Source organism: Adiantum capillus-veneris, chromosome 15 (genome assembly GCF_014529385.1).
Source record: "Adiantum capillus-veneris isolate H3 chromosome 15, ASM1452938v2, whole genome shotgun sequence".
In the NCBI taxonomy this organism is placed as follows: domain Eukaryota; kingdom Viridiplantae; phylum Streptophyta; class Polypodiopsida; order Polypodiales; family Pteridaceae; genus Adiantum; species Adiantum capillus-veneris.
Window position 1 is genome coordinate 36,186,430 of NC_140945.1, and position 21,144 is coordinate 36,207,573.

General features: G+C 44.0%; 1 protein-coding gene and 1 pseudogene across 2 annotated transcripts in view; both read right to left on the reverse strand.

Moving 5' to 3' along the window:
• Nucleotides 1-21,144, reverse strand: part of FVE (Transducin family protein / WD-40 repeat family protein) — a 111,514-nt gene that overhangs the window by 22,194 nt on the left and 68,176 nt on the right. For both annotated transcript variants that reach the window (XM_086530236.1, XM_086530237.1), the window contains 3 exons: nt 15,587-15,661; nt 908-993; nt 487-586 (listed from right to left, as the gene is read on the reverse strand). In XM_086530236.1, coding sequence (XP_086386362.1) covers nt 487-586; nt 908-993; nt 15,587-15,661 — 261 coding nt within the window. The remainder of the gene's footprint in view (nt 1-486; nt 587-907; nt 994-15,586; nt 15,662-21,144) is intronic.
• LOC147440522 (uncharacterized) lies at nt 2,161-4,903 on the reverse strand (annotated as a pseudogene).

The following is a 21,144-nucleotide window of genomic DNA, read 5'->3' on the forward strand; positions in this document are numbered from 1 at the left end:
TATATATATATAGATATATATAAAGCTGAGCTCATACTCACACCCACGGTACTCTCATTGACCGAGCAGTAAAGCTAGGGAGATCAAGACGCCCACGACTGAGGAGAGGAGCTTCACAGCATCAACAGAGACCACAACAGTGGATTCGAGCCATACTATCTCGACATACAGATGAGGATGGATTCATCACCCATTATATCACCCTCTTGTATTGGGCACATTGTATCAGTGATCACACAAAACCCACATGGTTCCAACTAGTAGCACTTCTAGATTCATTTTAGTATCTCTTTTTTGGTACCCAGACATGTTATCAGACTCACCAGTTTGTAACGGATTTTTCTCATAGGTCATTTTGGCCTTTTAAGACATTAATATGTCATTTCATTTCATTTCTCTCAAAATCTTCTTCTTCTTTCCCTGCCTTCCTTCCCTTGAACGAAAACACATCCGGAAAAGATAACGGAACACTGAAAGACTTCTTACCTGCAGAGTTCCACCGCCTCCTGTCTTCTCACAATCAGCAGACACGCTAACTATTGTCCATGGATCAAGAAGGTTCCATTGAAAATCAACAACCTTGTCTCTGTCCAGATTAAACAAATACAACAGTCTTTCCTGTTAGCTAACAATTAGTTCGAAAAATCCAAAAACTACATGCTGAGGTCTTAAGATTCCACAAGGCTCAAATGATTTTCAGATTGCTTTTGACATTCAGATTTATGAACTACAAAATGCAAGTGACTTGGCAGCTATGAAAGGAAATGCTCTCTAGAAAAATATAGAGTGAAGTCCTACTATGACACCTATCAGGTTTCAGAAAATCTAAAATATAATAGCTCTTTTCTAGGGTCAGTTTTACGATAGGCTTATGATGACAAAAGTGAAACCTTCAGACTTCGCTTACCTGTGGCCTGCATGTTGGAAAAAAAGCCCAGGAGGAGGCCAATTTCCACGCTTTGATGACTTGCCCTCCTCTTTCTTTTGAGGCACCTAATTGAAGACAAACAAAAACTTGAAGTTGGAGATTTCAATTTGCATGCACTTTTGGAAAAAACCTTTTGAACATTCTTTGAACTGCAAAGACATAAGTCCCTGCCATGGTTAAGCCATATACCTTTTCTATTCAGTCCCCCAGACCTTGAGTTTCATGGATTGTGCCAATTTGCATACATAGTTTAGACCTCTAAATGGGCTCTTATTTCTCGAGTGGCTAGCTCATTTCACATGAGACTCCGGACATTACTAAGTCCTATATGATCCTATATCCTAGTGTTATCGGATGCCTACCAGAGTGTAACACCACCCGCCAAACACCTCGTACGATTCATTAATTCAAAGAAGGTTCCACACTGACAAAACTTAGTCTAATGGACTCATTCGGACATGCATGGGTAGCCCACGCGCGTTCGATTCTTTTCCCCTTCCTCCACGCGGCAGATTTCGCCCAACCCGCATCCCAGCGAAATCTTTTTTTTTTACCCAACAGCTTGCACAGGTCTATTTATGCTACTAAAGTGCTTTTTTACTTCGTTAGCGTAGGAGCCAAAATCAAATCCCTGCCCTCTCGTTAACCCACGTGGCGTGGCTGCTCTCTTCTGAAAAAAACCACTGCGCTCTAAAAAAAACTACGACGTCAAAAGCGCAACAATTCGATCTTCTCCACAAGCAGTTCGCAGGTTTTCAGAAGCAGCTCGGAGCTTTGTCTGCAGGTTTGTCTCTGGCCACTGTTTGAGAGAGAGAGAGAGAGAGAGAGAGAGAGAGAGAGAGAGAGAGAGAGGCTCTCAGCAGCAACTCGATCTTCTCCACAAGCAGTTCGAAGGTTCTCAACAAGGGCCGGCGGGCCAGAAAGCTGTGGGCTGTTTTCACCAGGTGTGAAGGAAGGGCCTTTCTCCAGACGCTATCACCTATGTGTGTAGCTTGCGAGCATGTGGCTCTATGCAAGAAGAGATGGCGTGCTTGGCACTGCCTTAGTCGATATGTATGCCAAATGTGGGATACTTGAGCAAGCACAAAATGTGCTTGAGGAGCTTACTGTTTGGAACAACGTCAACTGATTGCGGGATACACACAACACGAGTAGGGACAGAAAGCTCTAGGCTTTTTTCAGCGGATACAAAGTGAGCACCACCGAATGAGCAGAAACAAGTGCAACATCACTTACCAAGCATACCCATTATCATCATCGACCTCGCATCTTGCTGTCGTGAATCTAGCCCAATTCACTCGCCAAACAAAACAACTCGAATGAAACGCGGGCTGGTGCTCACCGGAGCTTGCCCTCTCGTAATATGGTTCTTGCATTACATCAGCAATCTCTTCCTCCCGTGCGTCCTTGAGCAACACCATCCCTTTTTGTACATCGCCTGATCATCGTGATCTGCCCTCTACCACACTGGTTATTTCCACGCGCACTCATGTAGTGCTCCCACTCGTTGCTCAGCCCTCTTTGAGGAGGGGGAATCCATTGGCCATCCTTTTCCTGTCCCGACATGCTGTCCACTCATGCCCACATATCTCACCACACATCTTACTTGCTCGCTGCCCCCCCGGTACATCGCTGACCATCCAATTGTGTTCCTTGTTGCCTGGTAGGCCTGGTCTTGTATCGAGAACACTTTACCCATCTTGCATCCTCTTGTAATCCGCCCCATCGTGGGGGAATCCAGTGGCCATCTGAGGCCTGCATTTGAATCAGCCCCCGCTGATCCATTAGGTGTAACATACGTCTTCCAACAATGAGCCTACTAAAATCAGCCAACGGCTCTAACTTCGCTGGCTTAGCCTTGCATCGACCAAGCGCGTTCCACTGTGCTGTTAACTCTACACCTCCACACATGTGGGTCATTCCATATTCAAAAGCATCCCGGCGTTGGGTACCTTCTCCTGGGTCCCATACAAGGCTACCTTGCCCTTTGTCCTTCCCACATAACCGTCCTCGAGGGGTTACCGTTCCAACCCCAAGACTTCCTTTGTCAAACGTCACACCCTTGCGTACATCGATCCTCAACAGGGCTGTCTCAGTCCCAGTCTTTGCCTATCCGCTGGTTTTACTCACCAAAAGGGATAACCGCCCTGGCTGCCATCCGCAAACCCAAGAGCACTCAATCTGGATACATACCACGAGTACTTTACTCGGGACTCAAAGACGGGCTTTGGTCCCCTTACCATAACCACCAATGTAGGTCTGCAACCCCCATTCTTTAGCACCACACATCTCGGCTTCATCTTTAAGCCTGCTTCCACAACGCAACCGGTTCCATTGCGATGGCACAAGGCTCCCTGGGCCTCCGGGTTCTATTTCCCAAAACCCGCATAACCACACATCTTTGAAGAACTTTTCAATCGCCCACTGGCAAGCACGGTCTCTCCAAAAAGCTAACCTTGGGTTACTTATGTGTGTCTCCACTGAGGCCCAGCTGTTGCTGGTTACATAGGCGCGTACCAGCACTTGTTGCATCCACATCAACCCCACAGAACGGATCTTCGTGAGACCTCGATTCTAGTATATTTCATCAACCTCAATACACATACTTGACTGGCCACATTCCCAGCTGTCCTCCGCTGTCTTACTTCCATTCGCGACCACTCGCATCGATGCCCTCAATACCATGTTCGTTAATCCCACACATACTCTATCTAGTCGCGCTTTACCTCGAGCTGAACTCCCCATGCAATATAACGGGTTTCCTGCTGTTCCTTCATCAAGTCTAGGGCTGAACAGGGTTCAGCCTCATGCTCATCCCGAGTACCGTAAATGTCAGGCATCTTGCCTAGCAATTCCAATTGCTCCTTATTGCTTTGATTAGGATCAGCTGACTTGACCCGAATCCCCACTTCTTTGCTTGCGTCTGGTCTCACACCTGGTTCGAACCTCGTCATCGAAGTTTCACGTCTCTCAACTGACTCAGGGAGTATCCCCCTCTCCGAGTAGAGCGACCCTGTTTCATGGCCTAGAAGCGCATCCACCATCTCTGACTTTACATCCTGCTCAGCCATATCTTCCCACAATTCCAGCACACCTGATATTTTCTCACCAGACACCAGCCAGTCCTTGGTTTTTGAATCACACATTTCTGCATACGCTTGCGTCCCCCAATCATGTGAGGGGTGGGAGTCGTCAGGGCCCACCTGGCGCTCCTCTAAAACTTCCTCATTCGATTCCACTGTACGAGGCGTGTCAGCCTTCTCCGAATTCAACGTCCCCATGCATTCTTGCACTCCCCAAACACAAGGGTAAAGAAGGGGAACAAGGCCCGTCGGGCGCTCATCAACATGGCTCTCACTCGAGCAATCTTCACCCAGCACATCTGGCTTGCAAGCCATCAATTCCTCATCCCGGGAAGTATAAGAGTTACCACAAGTATCCACATCCATATTACCACCGTCATCAAGAATAACCCCTTCGCTCGGGAACATCCCATTCAATTTCTCGGCCAAATACTGTTCCTCCATTTCAACCTCAAAAAACTGATCATCATCTCCTCTCATTTCATCCCCACACGATGCATTCGTATTCACCTCTTCTTTCGCTTGGGCTGCTTCTTCGGCCAGCTTATCATGCATAAGAGACACATTCTCGAAAAACCTGGTTATCACCTGCTCTTGCCGATGGAGTTCATCCTCCATGTTTGTTTTCCTTTTTTCGAGTACCTTTCTCGTTCTTTTACCCTCCATCTGCATCGCATCTACATCCGGATGGTACATCTCCATGATTCTGGAGTGTGTTTGAGTCAAAGCCTGCATGGCATCTTGCACCGTATCCCATTCATATCCCTGTTCTCCGCTGCTCCATCCATCATAACATGCCAGCAAACGGCGCATAGCTCTTTCGAAACATAAGAACGCCACGTCCACATTGAACCATGCCTTTAATGAGGCCATCTTCAAAGGCCATCTCCATAGAGAGGCAAAAAATTCACTAACAACTCTAGGGAAGAAGCAATACTCGCAACACAAATCAATTCCAATTGCATTCACCCATGCTTGCACCTTGAAAGCTGGTCACCTTTTGCAAGACCTTCACATGGGTTTGAGAATCCATGATGTAATCGCTAGTCACGGCCGTTGGAGGGGAATGTCATGCTTAACGGTGAATTGATCAATATGTATGCTGAATGTGGTGCCCTCACGCAACTACAAAAAGTTCTAAAAATTCACAATTGTATTGTTAGTCAAAGGACGTTGTAAAAAGATATTGTGCTTGGCACTATCTTGGATGTATGCCAAATGTGGTGCTTTTGAGAAAGAACAAAAAGTGCTTGAGGAGCTTCCTGTCCAGAATGTCGTTTCTTGGAATGCATTGATTGCGGGATGTGTGCAACAAGAGCAAGGCTCGAAAGCTCTTGGATGTTTTCAGTGGATGCAAAGCTGTATCTCTCCAAATTTAGTCAGTTGTACTTTGGTCTTGAAGGCTATGCTTACATTTTGAAGGCATGTGGCTCTACGCAAGTGCTTGAAGAGCTTCCTGTCGGGAGTGTGGACTCTTGGAATGCATTGATTGCAAGATTTGACCCATAGGGGCAGGGCCAAAATGCTCTAGCAGATGCGAAGCGGGGGCCTCTCTCCAAATGCAATCACCTACGCATGCATCTTGAAGGCATGTGGCTCTTTGCAAGATGCTAATATGGGTACAAAAATTCACAAATATATTGTTAGTCAGAGGCTCGTGTAAAAGGCTGCCGTGCTTGCCACTATCTTGGTCGATATGTATGCCAAATGTGGTGTGCTTAAGAAATCACAAAAAATGCTTTAGGAGCTTCCTGTCCGGAATGCCACCTCTTCGAATGCACTGATAGCAGGATACACATGACAAGAGCGGGGCCAAAAAGCTCTAGGCCGTTTTCAGCGGATGCAAAGCAAGTGTACCTCTCCAGCTGGCAATCACCTATGCATGCATCTTAAAGGCATGTGGATCTACGCCAAGATGCTGATGTGGGTACAAAAAATCACAAAGATGCTGATGTTGAAAAAAGATGTCGTGCTTGGAACTGCCGTGGTCGATATTGTGCTTGAGGAGCTTCCTATCCAAAATGTCGAGTCTTAGAATGCATTGATTGTGGGATACGCACGATAGGAGCGAGGCCAGAAAGCTCTATGCCGTTCACGGATGCATCTCTTCAAATTCAATCTGGATGCATATGCTTGTGCCTTGAAGGCCAGTGGCCTTACACGAGCCGTTGACATGGGTGAGTGTATTAACGAGAAGATACTTGACCACCATGCTTGGTGAAGGATGTCATGCTTGGAGATTCTTTGGTTGACATGTATGCCAAATGTGGTACTGTCACGAAAGCATGAAATGTTTGTGATGGGCTTTCTCTCCAGAATGTCATCACTTGCAATATGTTGGTTGCAAGATATGCCCAATATGCCTATCTCGAGGGTATCAGCATCGACGATGTGATTGCTAGTCGAGGGCTGTTGGGAGTACGATGTCATGCTTGGCGGTGGTTTGATCAATATTGTGGTTCCCTTTTACGAAACGTAATGCTTGGCACTGCCTTGGTCAACATCTATGCCAAATGTGGCAGGGCCATGGAGCCCTGGGCTGGGCTGTTTCCAACAGATGCAAAGCGAGGGCATCTCTCTAGATGCAATCACCTATGCTCATATAGATGTTTGATGCCTAGCTCGATCTTACTAAGAAAGCTATGAACTTTTTTTCGTCTTGATGGTTTCTCACTAGGCAAAAACTCTTGGAGTGCTCATATAGAAGTTTGATGCCTAGATCCATCTTACTAAGAAAGCTCTAAACTTTGCACGCTGCCGTGGGAATTGCACGTTCCCTCGTATTATTAAAATTGGGGAGGATTGTGCAAACTCCCCCATGCAAGGAGACTTGCATGTTTTCTTTTTCTTCCAAACATAAAAAGGGGACAACATCTAAAAATGAACATATTTTAAACGATCCGTATCACTTTATATAAATTCTAACCCTTCTTACGGTTCTTTTCCGAGGTACACTTCTCAAAATTGTTGCATCACAATCGTAACGCACTTGAGACAGTACCAATTAAGAAACAAAAAAACTTGCTTTGATGAAAGGTGACAAGCTCTCTCTCTCTCTCCATTTTCTTCTCCAAGAATATATACACTTGTTGAATCTTCGAATGACGCAACGATGCTTTCACAAATAACAAGAATGCACAAAATAAAGCGAAATTGAATCAAAAAATTAGTACAATTCAATAGCTAAGGACATATTTAGACATATCAAAATTGAGACATCAAGATCGTGGCATTGTAAACACAAGAAAACAAGAACATACAAGAGAAAAACTTGAGAGAGAGAGAGAGAGAGAGAGAGTTTTTGTGCTTTGTTTTCCACAAATCCTATTACCTTAAGGTGACAACCCTCGCTTTGATTCAATACAAATGCGGCTAACGAAGCACTCTAGTTATTTTATTAAGGGACCCTCTTTTAATTATGGCCAAGGACACTTGGTTTTTTTTTAAGTGTTGTCTGAAACCTGCAAATGATAAAAAATCACTTACAGAGACCTCAAAACTTTGCAGAGGAAGCTCATTTTTAACTCTCCACCGTTCCTCTCTCTCTCATTTGTTCGCGCTCACGCACCCCCGCCGTCACGTGCACGCCTCCATATGCTCCCGTTGACGCAGTCGAGCGTGGAATTTTATCTTTTCACGATGCAAAAATCTGAATTTAGTCGAATTTTGATATTTCTTTGGGTTTCCCGCGATGGAGTCCTCCAGTTTTGATTCACGAGGCGAGGGCACTCCAGGTAAGAAATTATTTTCTGTTTTTGTAGCCATTTTCATGGAGTATAAACATTAATATTCTCATCTCGAGAGGCTTTACACGGCCTTTTCATACTCGTATTTCTGCTCTCGAAAACATAGCTCAGCCAACGACTCTGCGGTTTTCTGCGAACGGATTTGAAATTTTGCAGTTGCCAATGCAAATTGCAAATAATGTGCGTCCACAAGTTGGACGAATCACTCAATTCTCTGGCGAGGAGAGAGAGTGTACGAAGTTTGCATCGCTTTTCCAATGGACAACTTATGTTCATCTCCATGGAAAATCAGATGCACAAAGGATGCACATGCTTCTCGGTACTCGAAAGGTGCCGCACTCATCTGGTTGTGTAACATGACAGAAAACCTCGCAACGTGGGTTGATTTCTGTGCGAAGTTCTTCGACCACTTCGCCAGAAAGGATCTCTTGAAGGCATACGCTAGGCTTCAGAGCCTGTCGATAAAAACATTGTCATTCGACCAATATACTACCACCTTCAAGGAAGCCATGTGCCTTACTAATTTGGACTCACAACATGATGTCCACGTGTATATTGTCGGCCTACATGAGAGTACCGTTTACTCAGAGGTAAAGCTCCGACACATGTCAAAGATGATGTGGCTAAGGCCACGATGCTCTACAAGATAAGAGAAGAAAGTAATTTTGTACCCACCCATCCACTGGCAGCCTTTCCAGCAACTAATATCCAGATGTTTCGTAAGCTCATTTCAATTTGAAATTTGTTATTTTAACGCATATTCCATGCACTGATTGCATATGTGACACCAAAGCATTTCTTAAATACGCTCTTTTGCGTGAGCGATAGCCACGATGTGACTATCTTCCTTTATAATAAAAACTTATACAATTTTGTGGACGCAAAATTGTTACAGATGTTGTGCCTGCAGATGCAGGATAGTGACTGTGAGAATCGCTTGAAGTGGCTCGTGATATGAACATGGATACAGAACCAAATACTTTCGGATTTTGAGCTTGAGCAGCAAACTACAAAGAGAATTTACAATTTCTTTATACATACACTATGTACATAGCTTTTTACTTATGCGCAAGACATGCCGCAGTTACGTATCTCTCTTTGTAAATGCTTGTACCTATTCTTTTGGCAATGTCAATTGTCACTGCTCTTGCAATGCTTAAAAATAAGTCTTCCGATGTGGTCATTTACCTATATGATCCATGTTTATTGTTTGTTATTGCTTTGGAAATGTTTAAAGATACGAAGTCTTCTGATGTTTACTTTTATCAATGTGTACCATTTATTTGGTTTGATTCATTAGTGCTTGGTACTTCCATCACTGAATTTGTAAAAATGTTTCATGTTCTTTTGTTGAACTTCAAGATTCCGACAAATCCAACCTTATCCGAGAAATCGTGACTGATTTCGAGGGTGTTTTTCTTGATGATCTACCTCCTGGCTTACCGCTTCGAGAGGAGTAGATCATGGCATTGAGTTGGTGACTGGTAGTCAGCCTTTCTCAAAGCAACCCTATCGGTTTAGTAAAACCGAGGAGGACGAGATTCAGCAGAGCTGAAAGATTATCTCAACAGGGGTTTTGTTCGGCCAAGTAAATTCTCGTAGGAAGCGCCATTGTTACTTTCTCGAAAGAAGAATAACACCATGCGCTTTTGCGTGGATTACAAGGGGTTGAATAAGGTCACTGTCAAGAATAAGTATCCGCTCCCGCGTATGGACGATTTGATAGATCGGCCCCATGGGGCGTTGTATTTTACAAAGATAGACCTAGATCAGGTTATCATCAATTACAGATCAAACTAGAAGATGTTCCCAAAACAGGTTTCCATACACGTTATGATCACTATGAATTTTCGGTCTTGCCTTTTGGTTTGACCAATGCTCCAGCTACGTTTCAGCAGATGATGAATGATCTGCTCAGACCATTCCTAGGCAACTTCGTTGTTGTATTTCTCAACGATGTCTTGATTTACAACCAAAGTTTGCATGAGCATGTGGTGCATATACGCGCTGTTCTCGAGGTACTAAGAATTGAGAAGCTTTATGCTAAGGTTTCTAAGTGTGAATTCTTCAAGAAAAAGCTTATGTATTTGGGTCGTATTATTACTCGCAATGGAATTCACATCCACCTTGAAAAGTTGGATAAGGTGCGAAATTGGCCCATTCAGAAGAATGTGCACCAAGTAAAGTCTCTTTTAGGCTTTACTGGATTCTTTCGCAAATTTATCCACGATTACTCCAAAGTTGCTACTCCGCTTACGCAATTGCTAAACGGAGGGATAGAAGGACCGAAGACTTCGGGTCCTCACCGTAAAGGTAATCCCCCTATTGTCTGAAATGAGCGTCTTGACGAGAGCTTTCGGACATTAAAGCACTTGGTGACTACCACGCCAATATTGCACATTGTGAATCCTAGAAAACCATTTGTGGTTGAAATGGATGCTAGTGATTGTGCCATTGGTGCGGCGTTATACAAGGATGGACGTCCAGTTGCGTTTGAAAGTAAGAAACTTTCTAACGCTGAGAAACGTTATCCAACGTATGAGAAGGAGCTTTACGATGTAGTCCACGCCTTATGGCGGCACTACTTGTAGGGCTCTACGTTTGTTGCATGGACAGAGCATCACTCCTTGCGCTATGTCTGTGATCAGAGTGATCTCACAGGCCGGAAGGCCAGATGGGTTGAGCTTATACAAGAGTCAAACTTTGAGATCCGTTACAGAAAAGGATCCAGCAATCAAGTTGTTGATGCACTCAGCAGGACTCCTGAAATTAATGCCTTATCTATGGCTGAAATCTCGACGAATTTCTATCTCTCTCCGAGGGCTATGTCATTTTGATAGCTATTTTGGCAAGATATGGAACGAGGTCGAAGCGAGGCATGACTCGTGTATAGTCTTGGGTGGTCGGAAGACCCAAGTGAGTCGTGCTGGAGAGACGAGATAGCGACAATATTCCATTGGAGGTGGACTGTAATTCAGAAATGAAAAATTATGTGTGCTTGAAATCAATGAGGTTCGACATAAAATTTTGTTGGAATGCCAAGATGTTCTTAGCGCTGGTACCGAGGCATCCAAAGAACTTTGGTATAGGTCAAGCGATATTTCTATTGGCCAAGAATGCGTTCTTACATAGAGAGCTATGTGAAGAGATGCACACAGTGTCATGTCAATAAGGCAGAGCGCCTTTGGAAAGCTGGCTTGCTACATCCATTGGAAATTTCTGATGCCAAGTGGCAGAGTATTTCTATGGCTTTCATCGTTGGTTTGACGAATACTAGTCGGGGCAATGACGCCATTTAGGTTGTGGTCGATAGACTCAAAAAAATGGCGAAAATTATTCCAACGAAGTCGACAATAAAAAGCCATGAGATGGCGGTTTTATTTGTTAATTAACTTTACAAGCTGTATGGTCTGCCAGAGGATATCGTCAATGATCGAGATACTAAGTTCATTGGGCGACTCTGGCGAGATGTGTTTGCTCATCTTTAGACGAAGTTGAGTTATGTCGTCTTCTGACCATCCTGAGTCCGACGAACAAACTGAGAGGATGGACTAGACGTTAGAGGACATGTTGAGAGCTTATGTCTATCACAAGCAATCTGATTGGGAATGGTATCTTCCACAGTTAGAGTTTGCCTACAATAGTAGCAAGCATTCTGCTACTAGATTTAGCCCATTCATACTGATGTATTGATTCGAGCCCAAATCCCCGATTGTTAGTGGCTCAAATAAAGTCAAGGATCGCCAAGCTCGTGATTTCTTGTATGACATGCAAGAAATGCTCGAATTGGCTAAGGACAACATAAGTACAGCTCGTTGATCGAGTTACTACTTATGCTAATCAAAAGAGATCTCCAAGGACTCTAGATGTGGGATAATGGGTCTATCTGAAGATACCCAAGGATTTCCAAGACTGTGCGAACGGGAAAGCATCCCCCTCGATATTGTGGTCCATTCTTGGTCACAAAGAAAATTGGCCAAGTTGCCTATAAAGTAGCTCTTCCTTCAGATGTTAGTGTTTATCCAGTGTTTCATGTCAGCCGCTTTAAAAAAAAAATCAGGCGAAGCCAACGTGGTTGTGTCGCAACGAGTAGTAGAGCGAGAGTTAGTCAAGAGAGACTAATCGAGCCTTCGGGGTATAGTTTGGAGCCAAAGAGCTGTGTTTGTAGGCGGTCCGTGTAGCCGAGAGATCCACTCCGTGTGTTTGTTTCACTTGCCATTGCCTACGACAAGATACACTCGAACGGGAGAAGGGAACAAGAAACAAGGACCCCAAAAATGACCATTCCTTGTAAATGCGCACATATGCGTGCATTGTGTGTGTGTGTGTGTGTGTGTGTTTTGGATGGAGAGAGAGAGAGAGAGAGAGAGAGAGAGAGAGAGAGAGAGAGAGAATGAAATGTTGTATTAACATTGGCCAAAATGACCTATGAGACCAAAAAGTTACAACGTGGTGAATTTGATACAATGTCTGAGTACCAAAAATAAAAAGGTACTAAAAAAGGGGTAGTATAGAATCCTAAACTGCTAGATGTGAACTAAGCAGCTAGCTAGAACTGTGTAGGATGAGAGAGAGAGAGAGAGAGAGAGAGAGAGAGAGAGAGAGAGAGAGAATGTTATATTTACGTCTTCAAAGGTCAAAATGACATATGAGACCAAAACTTAAAAGGTTGCATCCATGTGTGAATATAGTAGAGTGTCTAGGGAACATAAAAAATTAAAACAAATGAGGGTACCAAGAGTGAGTAGGTATGTAAGCCTTAGCTACATCCTCGTCACATTATACATCAAATCAAAACATATGGGGAGGGGCACCACTGTCTAGGGAACTGTGAACATGACAAATAAAAATAAATGAGGGTACCTAGAGTAGGTAGGTATGTAAGCCTTAAGCCTTACCTACATCCTCATCACATTATACCATAGAAACGGGGACCCGAGGACGTGGCCCTTTTTGGTAGAGACGGAACGAGGGACGCGGGACGAGACGAGGGGACACGACGCAGAGGGGTCCCTCACATGGGACGCAGAGGGGACGCGGGTCCCCGGTGACACATGCAAGGGGGACGCGAGCAAGGAACCCCGCACCTTTTTTCTAGGGCTTTCAAAGTCTTGAGCTATATGTCAATGTTGCCCACTAGACTCTACTAATCCACTCTTCACTTGTACACCATTAATTACTTCCCTATGAGTATGATGATTGATCATCACGTCAACATGTGCGGCGCATGCTCGCCGCGTTCTTACCGCATGTCATATTTTGGTATTTATAAGTGCAAAACCCACTTTTTCTTTGCAATCTTGTGCTCTTAGTGTTGTCTAGTTTAGAACAAGGTTTTTTTAACACGCGTCCCCTGGCCCATCCCCCGTCCCCTGCTTTGCCATGTCCCCGTCCCCGGGGCCCGTCACGTCCCCGAGACCTGTCCCCGTCCCCATGTGACTATGCATTATACCTCGGATAAAAACCTATGGGGGGAGGTCCAATCACAGGAGGGCTAATGAGGTGCACAATGAGGTGCCCTCTCTGAATAAGCAATGACAATGCCCACGGATCTCATAGTATGATTTGCATTGGCAGATATAATGCTCCTCTGCCTCTGGCTCTCTCTAGAAAACCTAGCATAATCTCTCCTCTAGTGGTATACCTCTGTATTGGCCAATCTCTTATCTCCAACTAGTGAGATGGCGTGCGTAGCTGACCAATAACACATCTAATGGCATGAGATAGGTGGGTGTCCATATTCTTGGGGCGTGAGATAAACCCATCATTTGTCACGCGGAGAGAGAGAGAGAGAGAGAGAGAGAGAGAGAGAGAGAGAGAGAGAGAGATGAACTGAAATGTTATATTTCCATATTCCTGGGGCATGAGATAAACCCATCATCTGTCGTGCCTGGGGGGGGGGGGAGAGAGAGAGAGAGAGAGAGAGAGAGAGAGAGAGAGAGAGAGAGAGAGAGAGAGAGAGAGATGAACTGAAATGTTATATTACCGCCTTTAAAAGGCCACAATGATCTATGATACCAAAAGGTTACATCCATGTGTGACTCTAGTACAATGTCAAGGGAACATAAAGATAAAAATAAAGAAGGATACCTAGAGTGGATAGGTATGTAAGCCTAACCTCACATCCTCATCACATAACGATCAGCTCAAAACATATGGGGAGGGGTACAATCACATGAGGGCTAATGAGGTGCATAGTGGGGAAGTGGACAATGGTGATCATCCCATGCCCTCTCTCATGGGTCTCTGCGATATGGCATCAATGTCCTCGATGATTAGCTCTCAAGGAGGGCGTGCTCGATGTCGCTCAATGATGCTCCGTAGCCTCCGATGTAGACCTCGTCTACGGTGTGAAGATCCTCGCACCTGAGCTTTGTGTGTGGCCAAGTTGGATGGCTTGATCCAGAAGAATGCCCCAATGAGGGTGTGACTAGATCACCTGTGATGGGCCATCCCGAGTAGTCTCTCCGTAAAAAGTAGTAATCTAGCTCTGTATGGATCCTCTATGTGTAGGTCCTGTACTCCTAAGGGTAGTCTCTCTGAGTCTATGGATCTCCAGGAAGAAGAAACCTAGGCACCTCTGATCATAGAAATCCATGATGTGGGATAAGGGGCCAAAGGCCTCTCTAAATAAGCAATGAAAATGCCCATGGATCTTATATTATGCTGTGCATTGGCAGAAATAGTGCTCCTCAGTCTCTAGCTAAGTTGAGATTGAGGGAGACAATCACATGAGGGCTACTGAGGTGTACAATATGGGGAGAGAGAGAGAGAGAGAGAGAGAGAGAGAGAGAGAGAGAGAGAGAGAGATTATTTCCACGTCTCTTGGGTGTGAAGCTTTTCTAGGAAAAGGCCTTTATATTTCCAAGCTCCTCCTAGAAATTTTGGACATAACGCCTCTAAATCTTAGGTCTGCTTGAAGAGAAATTCCTCCAACATGATATCTACAGAAACTGCCCATGGAAATGCTTTCTGCTAAATTTGCAATGGTGCGATTATAGAGGACTGCACAAAAACTCCACCAATGATTGATAGAGTATTTATGGAAGTAACCCCTTGTAGGCTTAGCACTAATGCTATGTGGGTAGGAGCCATGGAAGGTAGCTCCCGTGCACAATCCCAAGCATAGCACCACCAGAATGTTATGTCCACAACATAGGAATGAGGAGAGGGGACCTAGTCCTGGACATTGGACACACATTCCAACGTGTCCTAGACTAGGCCCCACTGCTTTAACTGGACATAGCAAGAAACGACTCATTTCACCATATCTGGAAAAGAAAAGGGAAGTGAAAGTGCCCACTTCCATAAAGCATAAAAGAGTATTTCAGACAATGTTTCACAATAAACATGTCTTCTTTCAATAGCAAATACAAGTAAGAAGGCTATGAACACACCACAATCAATAGAGTCCATTATTAACTAGACAGGTACACATGTCATGCATGGGCAGCCACCACTACATATGAACTCTGTCCAAAAGTTCAATACTACAAATAAAAGAATAAACTAAGCACACAGCTGCAAGAGAACATATCAAAAGCCAATCATCATTTGAGGATAGCGACTACATTCTAAATAGAAGCAAAACATTCAAGCTACTTATCTTGTGAGGATCATCACTACATTCTATTTCTAAATAGGAGCAAAATGTTCAGGCTAGTTATCGTGTGTGGATAGCCACTACTTATTATTTTAAAAACTGTAGCATGCAAGGATGGCCTCTACATTCTACATAGAAGCAAAATGTCCAGGGTTCACAATCACAGTACTTTGGTGTTGTTCATCAATAACAAAACCAGATTTAGTTTTGCGTCAAAAAAACGCACCTTTTCATAATCCCAAATATTTACAAAACCATCTTCAGCAGAACTTCCAAACACCGACTTCCTCTCTGGACACCACTAAAGGCACAAGACAAACAAAACAATTAGCAACCATCCGTGACATTCAAAAACCTGATTAAACAGACTTAGCAGTAGTGTACCAAATAAGACAAAGCAAATAAGACAAAGCAAAATTAATCTAAGGCCATGAAAAACCAGAGTAAGTATAGATAGAGCGAGAAAAATGCATCAAAGAAAATAAAAAGTGGCAACTAAACTTATGAATTGTGATGTTCCAACCTCAATAAGTGCATAGCACCAGAATTTAAGTGAAATGTTCAACTGAGTTTTCGGTCTAGTTAAAGCACAATTTCTGGAAAGCAAATTAGTAGAATTTCATATGTATGCATACCTAGACGAATCCAGGATAAGCCCAAATTTAGCTTTATAGGAAAGTGCAAGGTATAGCCTCATGGTAGCATCAATAGGCAATATAGCCATCAGCTTCATCACGCATGATATTGCCTAAATTGTAACGGGACGGGAACCACGTGCCAACGGAAACGAAAAGACTGAACACCTCTAAGCATTTCATAAAGCACTAAACTGAGAGAGATGCACGCCACATAAGACGGGGAGTGGTGGAGTTCCATCCCAAGAGAGCATTGGCCCCAAACCCTGACGCCGTCCGTTTAGGTATTTCTTTATATTGCTTCAACATGGTACAATTCCCATGGCTTTGCTATGCATCTCCCACATGTAGACTGCCAGAGTGAGAGCCCACGGGTCATGTTTAAAGGCCCTTGGCCTCTAAAAGCAGATTACATGAGAAGCATTCAAACTCAAAAGCTTCTAGCCCAAAAAGTGTAGGGGAAGTCGAGCTATGGAGGGTGATGGCGGCTACAAGCCATGGCTGCTGGTAGCAGAGCAAAGGAAAAACGAGAGAGAAAGAAGAGTTGCGAGCACGACACAGTTTTTGTTGAAAAACAACGCTATATTCACAATAGTAAAAACCTTACAATATATAAAAGATTAGCCATGCAAAACTTCTAAAAAGAGTGAAGTTCATCTGCATGCTCCATAAGGGAGTGTTCCCATGGGTTGACATCAAAGTAAATGAGGGCTTGGAAACCCAACAACCCCCCCTCAAGCCCGAACTAAATATATCACTCTCATAATATCTCGAGTTTTTGGTGTACTTGGAAACCGTGAGTTTTAGGTTCTTTCATAGCCAAGGATTTTGGTGTATCCATAACCTAGTGCTATGATAGTGAACCCAACCCCCCCTTAAGCATAGATAGGATGTAGGTTAAAAATCAGCTATCAACAAATGGAGTTTCTGGTTCACTGCTTAACCTTGGGTTTAAGGTGTACCCAATAACCTCACGAGAAGTGCGACAAAAATAGGATTTGAAAAAACAAACAGGTAGTTTGGGAGGTCTTACCACTCATGTGTGGCAGTGTCTATAACCCGTAAAATTTATTTTGACTAAGAAAAACATAAAAAGAGTTGATCTAAAGAACATCACTGTCAACAGAAAGTATTTGAGATTTGGTGTCTCCATCAATCACAAGAATCTGATTTTTACCCTTTTGAAAGCATCTATTTGAAGGATGATTTATCTTACCACAATGAACACCAAGATTCTTCTTGAAACAGCCCTTTGTCTGGTGATTGTTGCGCCCACAAATGGCACAAGATCTTGTACCAATGGATGGTCGAGATGAAGCTGAGGTAGAAGCACAATTAGTGACTGCATAGGCACTCGGAGTATCAAAAGAACTGATGGGGGATACTGTATGGGGATATTGTGTATGCACTAGGGTTAATGGGAATATTGGTACGGGATATCCTTTTTTCTTCTTCTTGCAATGAATTGATGAAACCATCCAAGGAGCGCAGCGGATCTTTCTCTTTTAAAACAGTGACAATCTGATAGAATTCATCAGGCAAACTTTAATAAAACAGCTATGACAACTTCCTCTGGCACTTGGGCTTCGACATAAACAAATTGAGTTTTAATACTCTTCAATCGGTTAGCTAAAGATGTAATGTTTTCATCGGCACGCATAGCAAGAGAGTACGACTCCATCTTTAGACTCATCACTAAATGCAGAGCTTTAGCACCAAAAACTTTCTCTAGCTGTATCCAGGCAACACTAGAAGATTGCACGTCATCCAAGTAGTGAATAAAGTCATCTTCGAGAGATGTCAGAATAATATCTAATGCTTGCTGGTCCTTGCGTTGTTGCTCGGTAGAGAGTGCTCTCGTACCTACAGCGGATGTGTCGATTGATAAGGGTTTCACGATATTCCAGAGGATTCCACAAGCCCTTCCGCTTCACTTTGATTTGCCATGTGTGGAAGCCAGATCCGTTGAATTTATCTACCTTTGATGCCATGCTCGATATGCTTTGCATATTAAAGAGGGGTGTTTTGCTTCTAATAGCTTCCTCTTGATATGCTAGCAAAATTTACCTAATGATAGAGTGTCGTTAAGCTTTGCCCGCTATCACAATTGCTATCTTTGCTACAACCCCCTAGCAGGGCGTTCTGAGATGTTGTGTGTATGAGGAGTTTGTGGCCACCGGAAAGTCCTGCAATTGTCATCAATTAGGGCAACGTTTCAAGAAGCTGCACCGTTTGGTCTATCGGCAAACACTGCCCCCTCGACGCTACTCAAAACGGCGTTTCAATATGCGCAGTTGATTGTGCTCCCCGTCACCTACTGTAGTCGGCGTTTTGATATGCACCAATCTAGAGACCACGTCCACAGCATTTTGATATACCCTGCCTACACAACGTTTTAAAACGCTTGCTGCTGTACCCACCTGGAAGGAGGATGACGATAACGCTTTTGACTATCAAAACGCTTGCCCGCCTGGGGTCTGCCAACCTCGTCACCGTCTTGAGATGCAGCAGAGGACCCACCTTGCAACACCCTAAGGCTCTGATACTAGTTGTAGGGGAAGTAGAGCTATGGAGGGTGATGGCGGCTACAAGCCATGGTTGCTCGAGAGCGTGCAACAGAGCAGAGGAAAAACGAGAGAGAAAGAAGAGCACGACACACTTTTTGTTGAAAAACAACGCTATATTCATTGTAGTAAAAACCTTACAATATATAAAAGATTAGCCATGCAAAACTTCTAAACAAAGTGAAGTTCATCTGTATGCTCGTTCCCATGGGCTGACATCAAAGTAAATGAGGGCTTGGAAACCCAACAAAAAGCTGGCGCTGAAATCAGCCGGCAGAAAATACGAAAATTTGTACAACTTCCACGTCAGGAGTCAACGCAAAACGTGGGCATCCATACAGTCTGTCGACGTAATTTTCGGACGCTACCGTACACGACTGCCACGACATCAAGGGGTTGCGTAACCTCTTCTCGGGTGTAGCTGGGTCCTGATTTGTTGATTTAAGCCCCCTAGGCACTTAGGCCCTATCGGACGGGCTCCCATAAGTTGGTAGGAACTTCTTTTACTACTGTTTCTTCTTAGGGTTTAGGCCCCTTGGCCGGGATCTACAAGTTGGCTCCATTCTTCAGTGGCTTGACACGTCAGCAATTTGTGACATCCCCCTTTTTGAAAGAGAGCAATCGTTCGCGATTACAGCATATCTGCAAAACAACTCAATTTCCGAGGGTCATTCCGAGGGACAACCAGTTTTCTCATTCCAGATTGGACCTCTTGATATCCTGGGTGGTTGGTTTCCCAAAAAAATCTCATCCAATAAGGAGTATATACTCATTTCATATCCAAGCTCTTGATATTCTAGCGTAGCAAAATTAGTCATCACACGTAGACCGAGCTAATCTCTAACGGGTGTCTTGATGCACTGAAATTACATACCTAGGCAATCTCATCCAATAAGGAATATTCAGTGGTTTGACACATTACAATGCAACACAAATGCTCACATATGCATGTTACAAGACATAGAAACATCTAGCCGTCGATGAAAACTCCCCCCGCAAATAACCTAAAACTGTGCAGGCTATGAGAGAGATATAGAGGCCCCTTTTACAACCAAACGCTCCCCAGACCGCAACCAGCATCGTTTGGAGGTGTTGAGAATAACCACTGCTCAATCTTCTTAATACTCCCCTTGCAAATAATCATCGAGGTCCGGGCCATGAGTAACAGCAATACTCCTATAACAAACTTGGACACTCCAAGTCAAGATTCTACCGCGACACAGCAGAGATTCACTTCAAAACAATTCACGGTTCACAATTGATTCAACACGGCCCGGCGGAGTTTCGTGCCTAGAGATATTGGCCCCAAAGACTGATGCCCCTTTCGATATTTCTTTTTGTATTAATCTGAGTCCAAAGTACAAGAGAGTGGGAGAGTTCTCACTCTCAAACTCTGCGTCCAGATGCTTTGAGTTGTGAGAGCCAAACCCACCTATTTATTGATTACAAGGGATGCCCAAAAGCAGAGCCCCAAAAGCTTCCAACTTTAAAGCAACTTAAAATAAAGCATCTTATCCCAAAGCTTCTCCAAAAGCTTGCCTAGAAATCAGCCCACGCAAAAGCAGCTTCCGTACAGCCTGTCGTACGCACTGCCACTTCAGCCTGCTTTTCCGCTTTTCCTGCCACAAATCACGGAGATGTCGTACACTACCACGTCAGCACCTGCAACGTGGATTCCGGAATCTGCAATCGGGATGTGTGTGTGTGTGTGTTTGCTGCCACGTCACCCGTTGCGACATACCCCCCTCTTGAAAGCATTGTAATCGCCCTCGATTACGCCTACAAAACAGACAGAGGCCATAAACTATCTTAGTAGACACTGACTGGTACCGACGCACTAGGAACAACACATCTAGCACATGTACCAATCAACAGTCACATCACAAGACATCACTTGACATCACATGACAAAATCACATTCAAAAATTCATTCGGATCTCAAACCATGATTAATCGGCAACGTATTTAGCAATCGCATCTAGATCCAATCAAGACCTCATAGATGTCAGATTAACTAATCCTTATTGCAATCATGTCTATCGAGATCTTATCACACCGAAATGCTGCAGTCGTTTCATCTATCAGTTCTTGCACCTAAACAAGTCAAGTACAAATCAGTATCATATTATCGAGGCTTCCAGTTCTTAAAGTCATTATAGCACACTACTGTCAGCTCACAGTATCCCTGACACTCAAAAGAGACATCAGTGACTTTAGTATCAAAAATCGGGGCAATCTGTTGACAAAGGAGTGGACCGACTCCCCTCTTTGTGCATATCCGCTGCACCAAATTCCGCCCAAGCTGAGTTCGGGGTTCTATCGGAATAGATTATGCTAAATCGAATGCTTCAAGGTAAAGGTTCACAATCTGAGGAGTATCTACCAAGTCCTCCTCCTCCATCCACTTTGCATCCAATGCGGGATAGTTCTTGAAGTTAACCAAGAACCGCCTTATCATTTTACCTTTGATTCTTGCAACAGCAATATGCATAATGCATCAAACTTGACAACTCCAGGATTTCCTTAGGTCATAAGTCTCCAAGTACTAGCAAAAGTCTGGTAAGAATCTGGTAAAGCATCAAGAA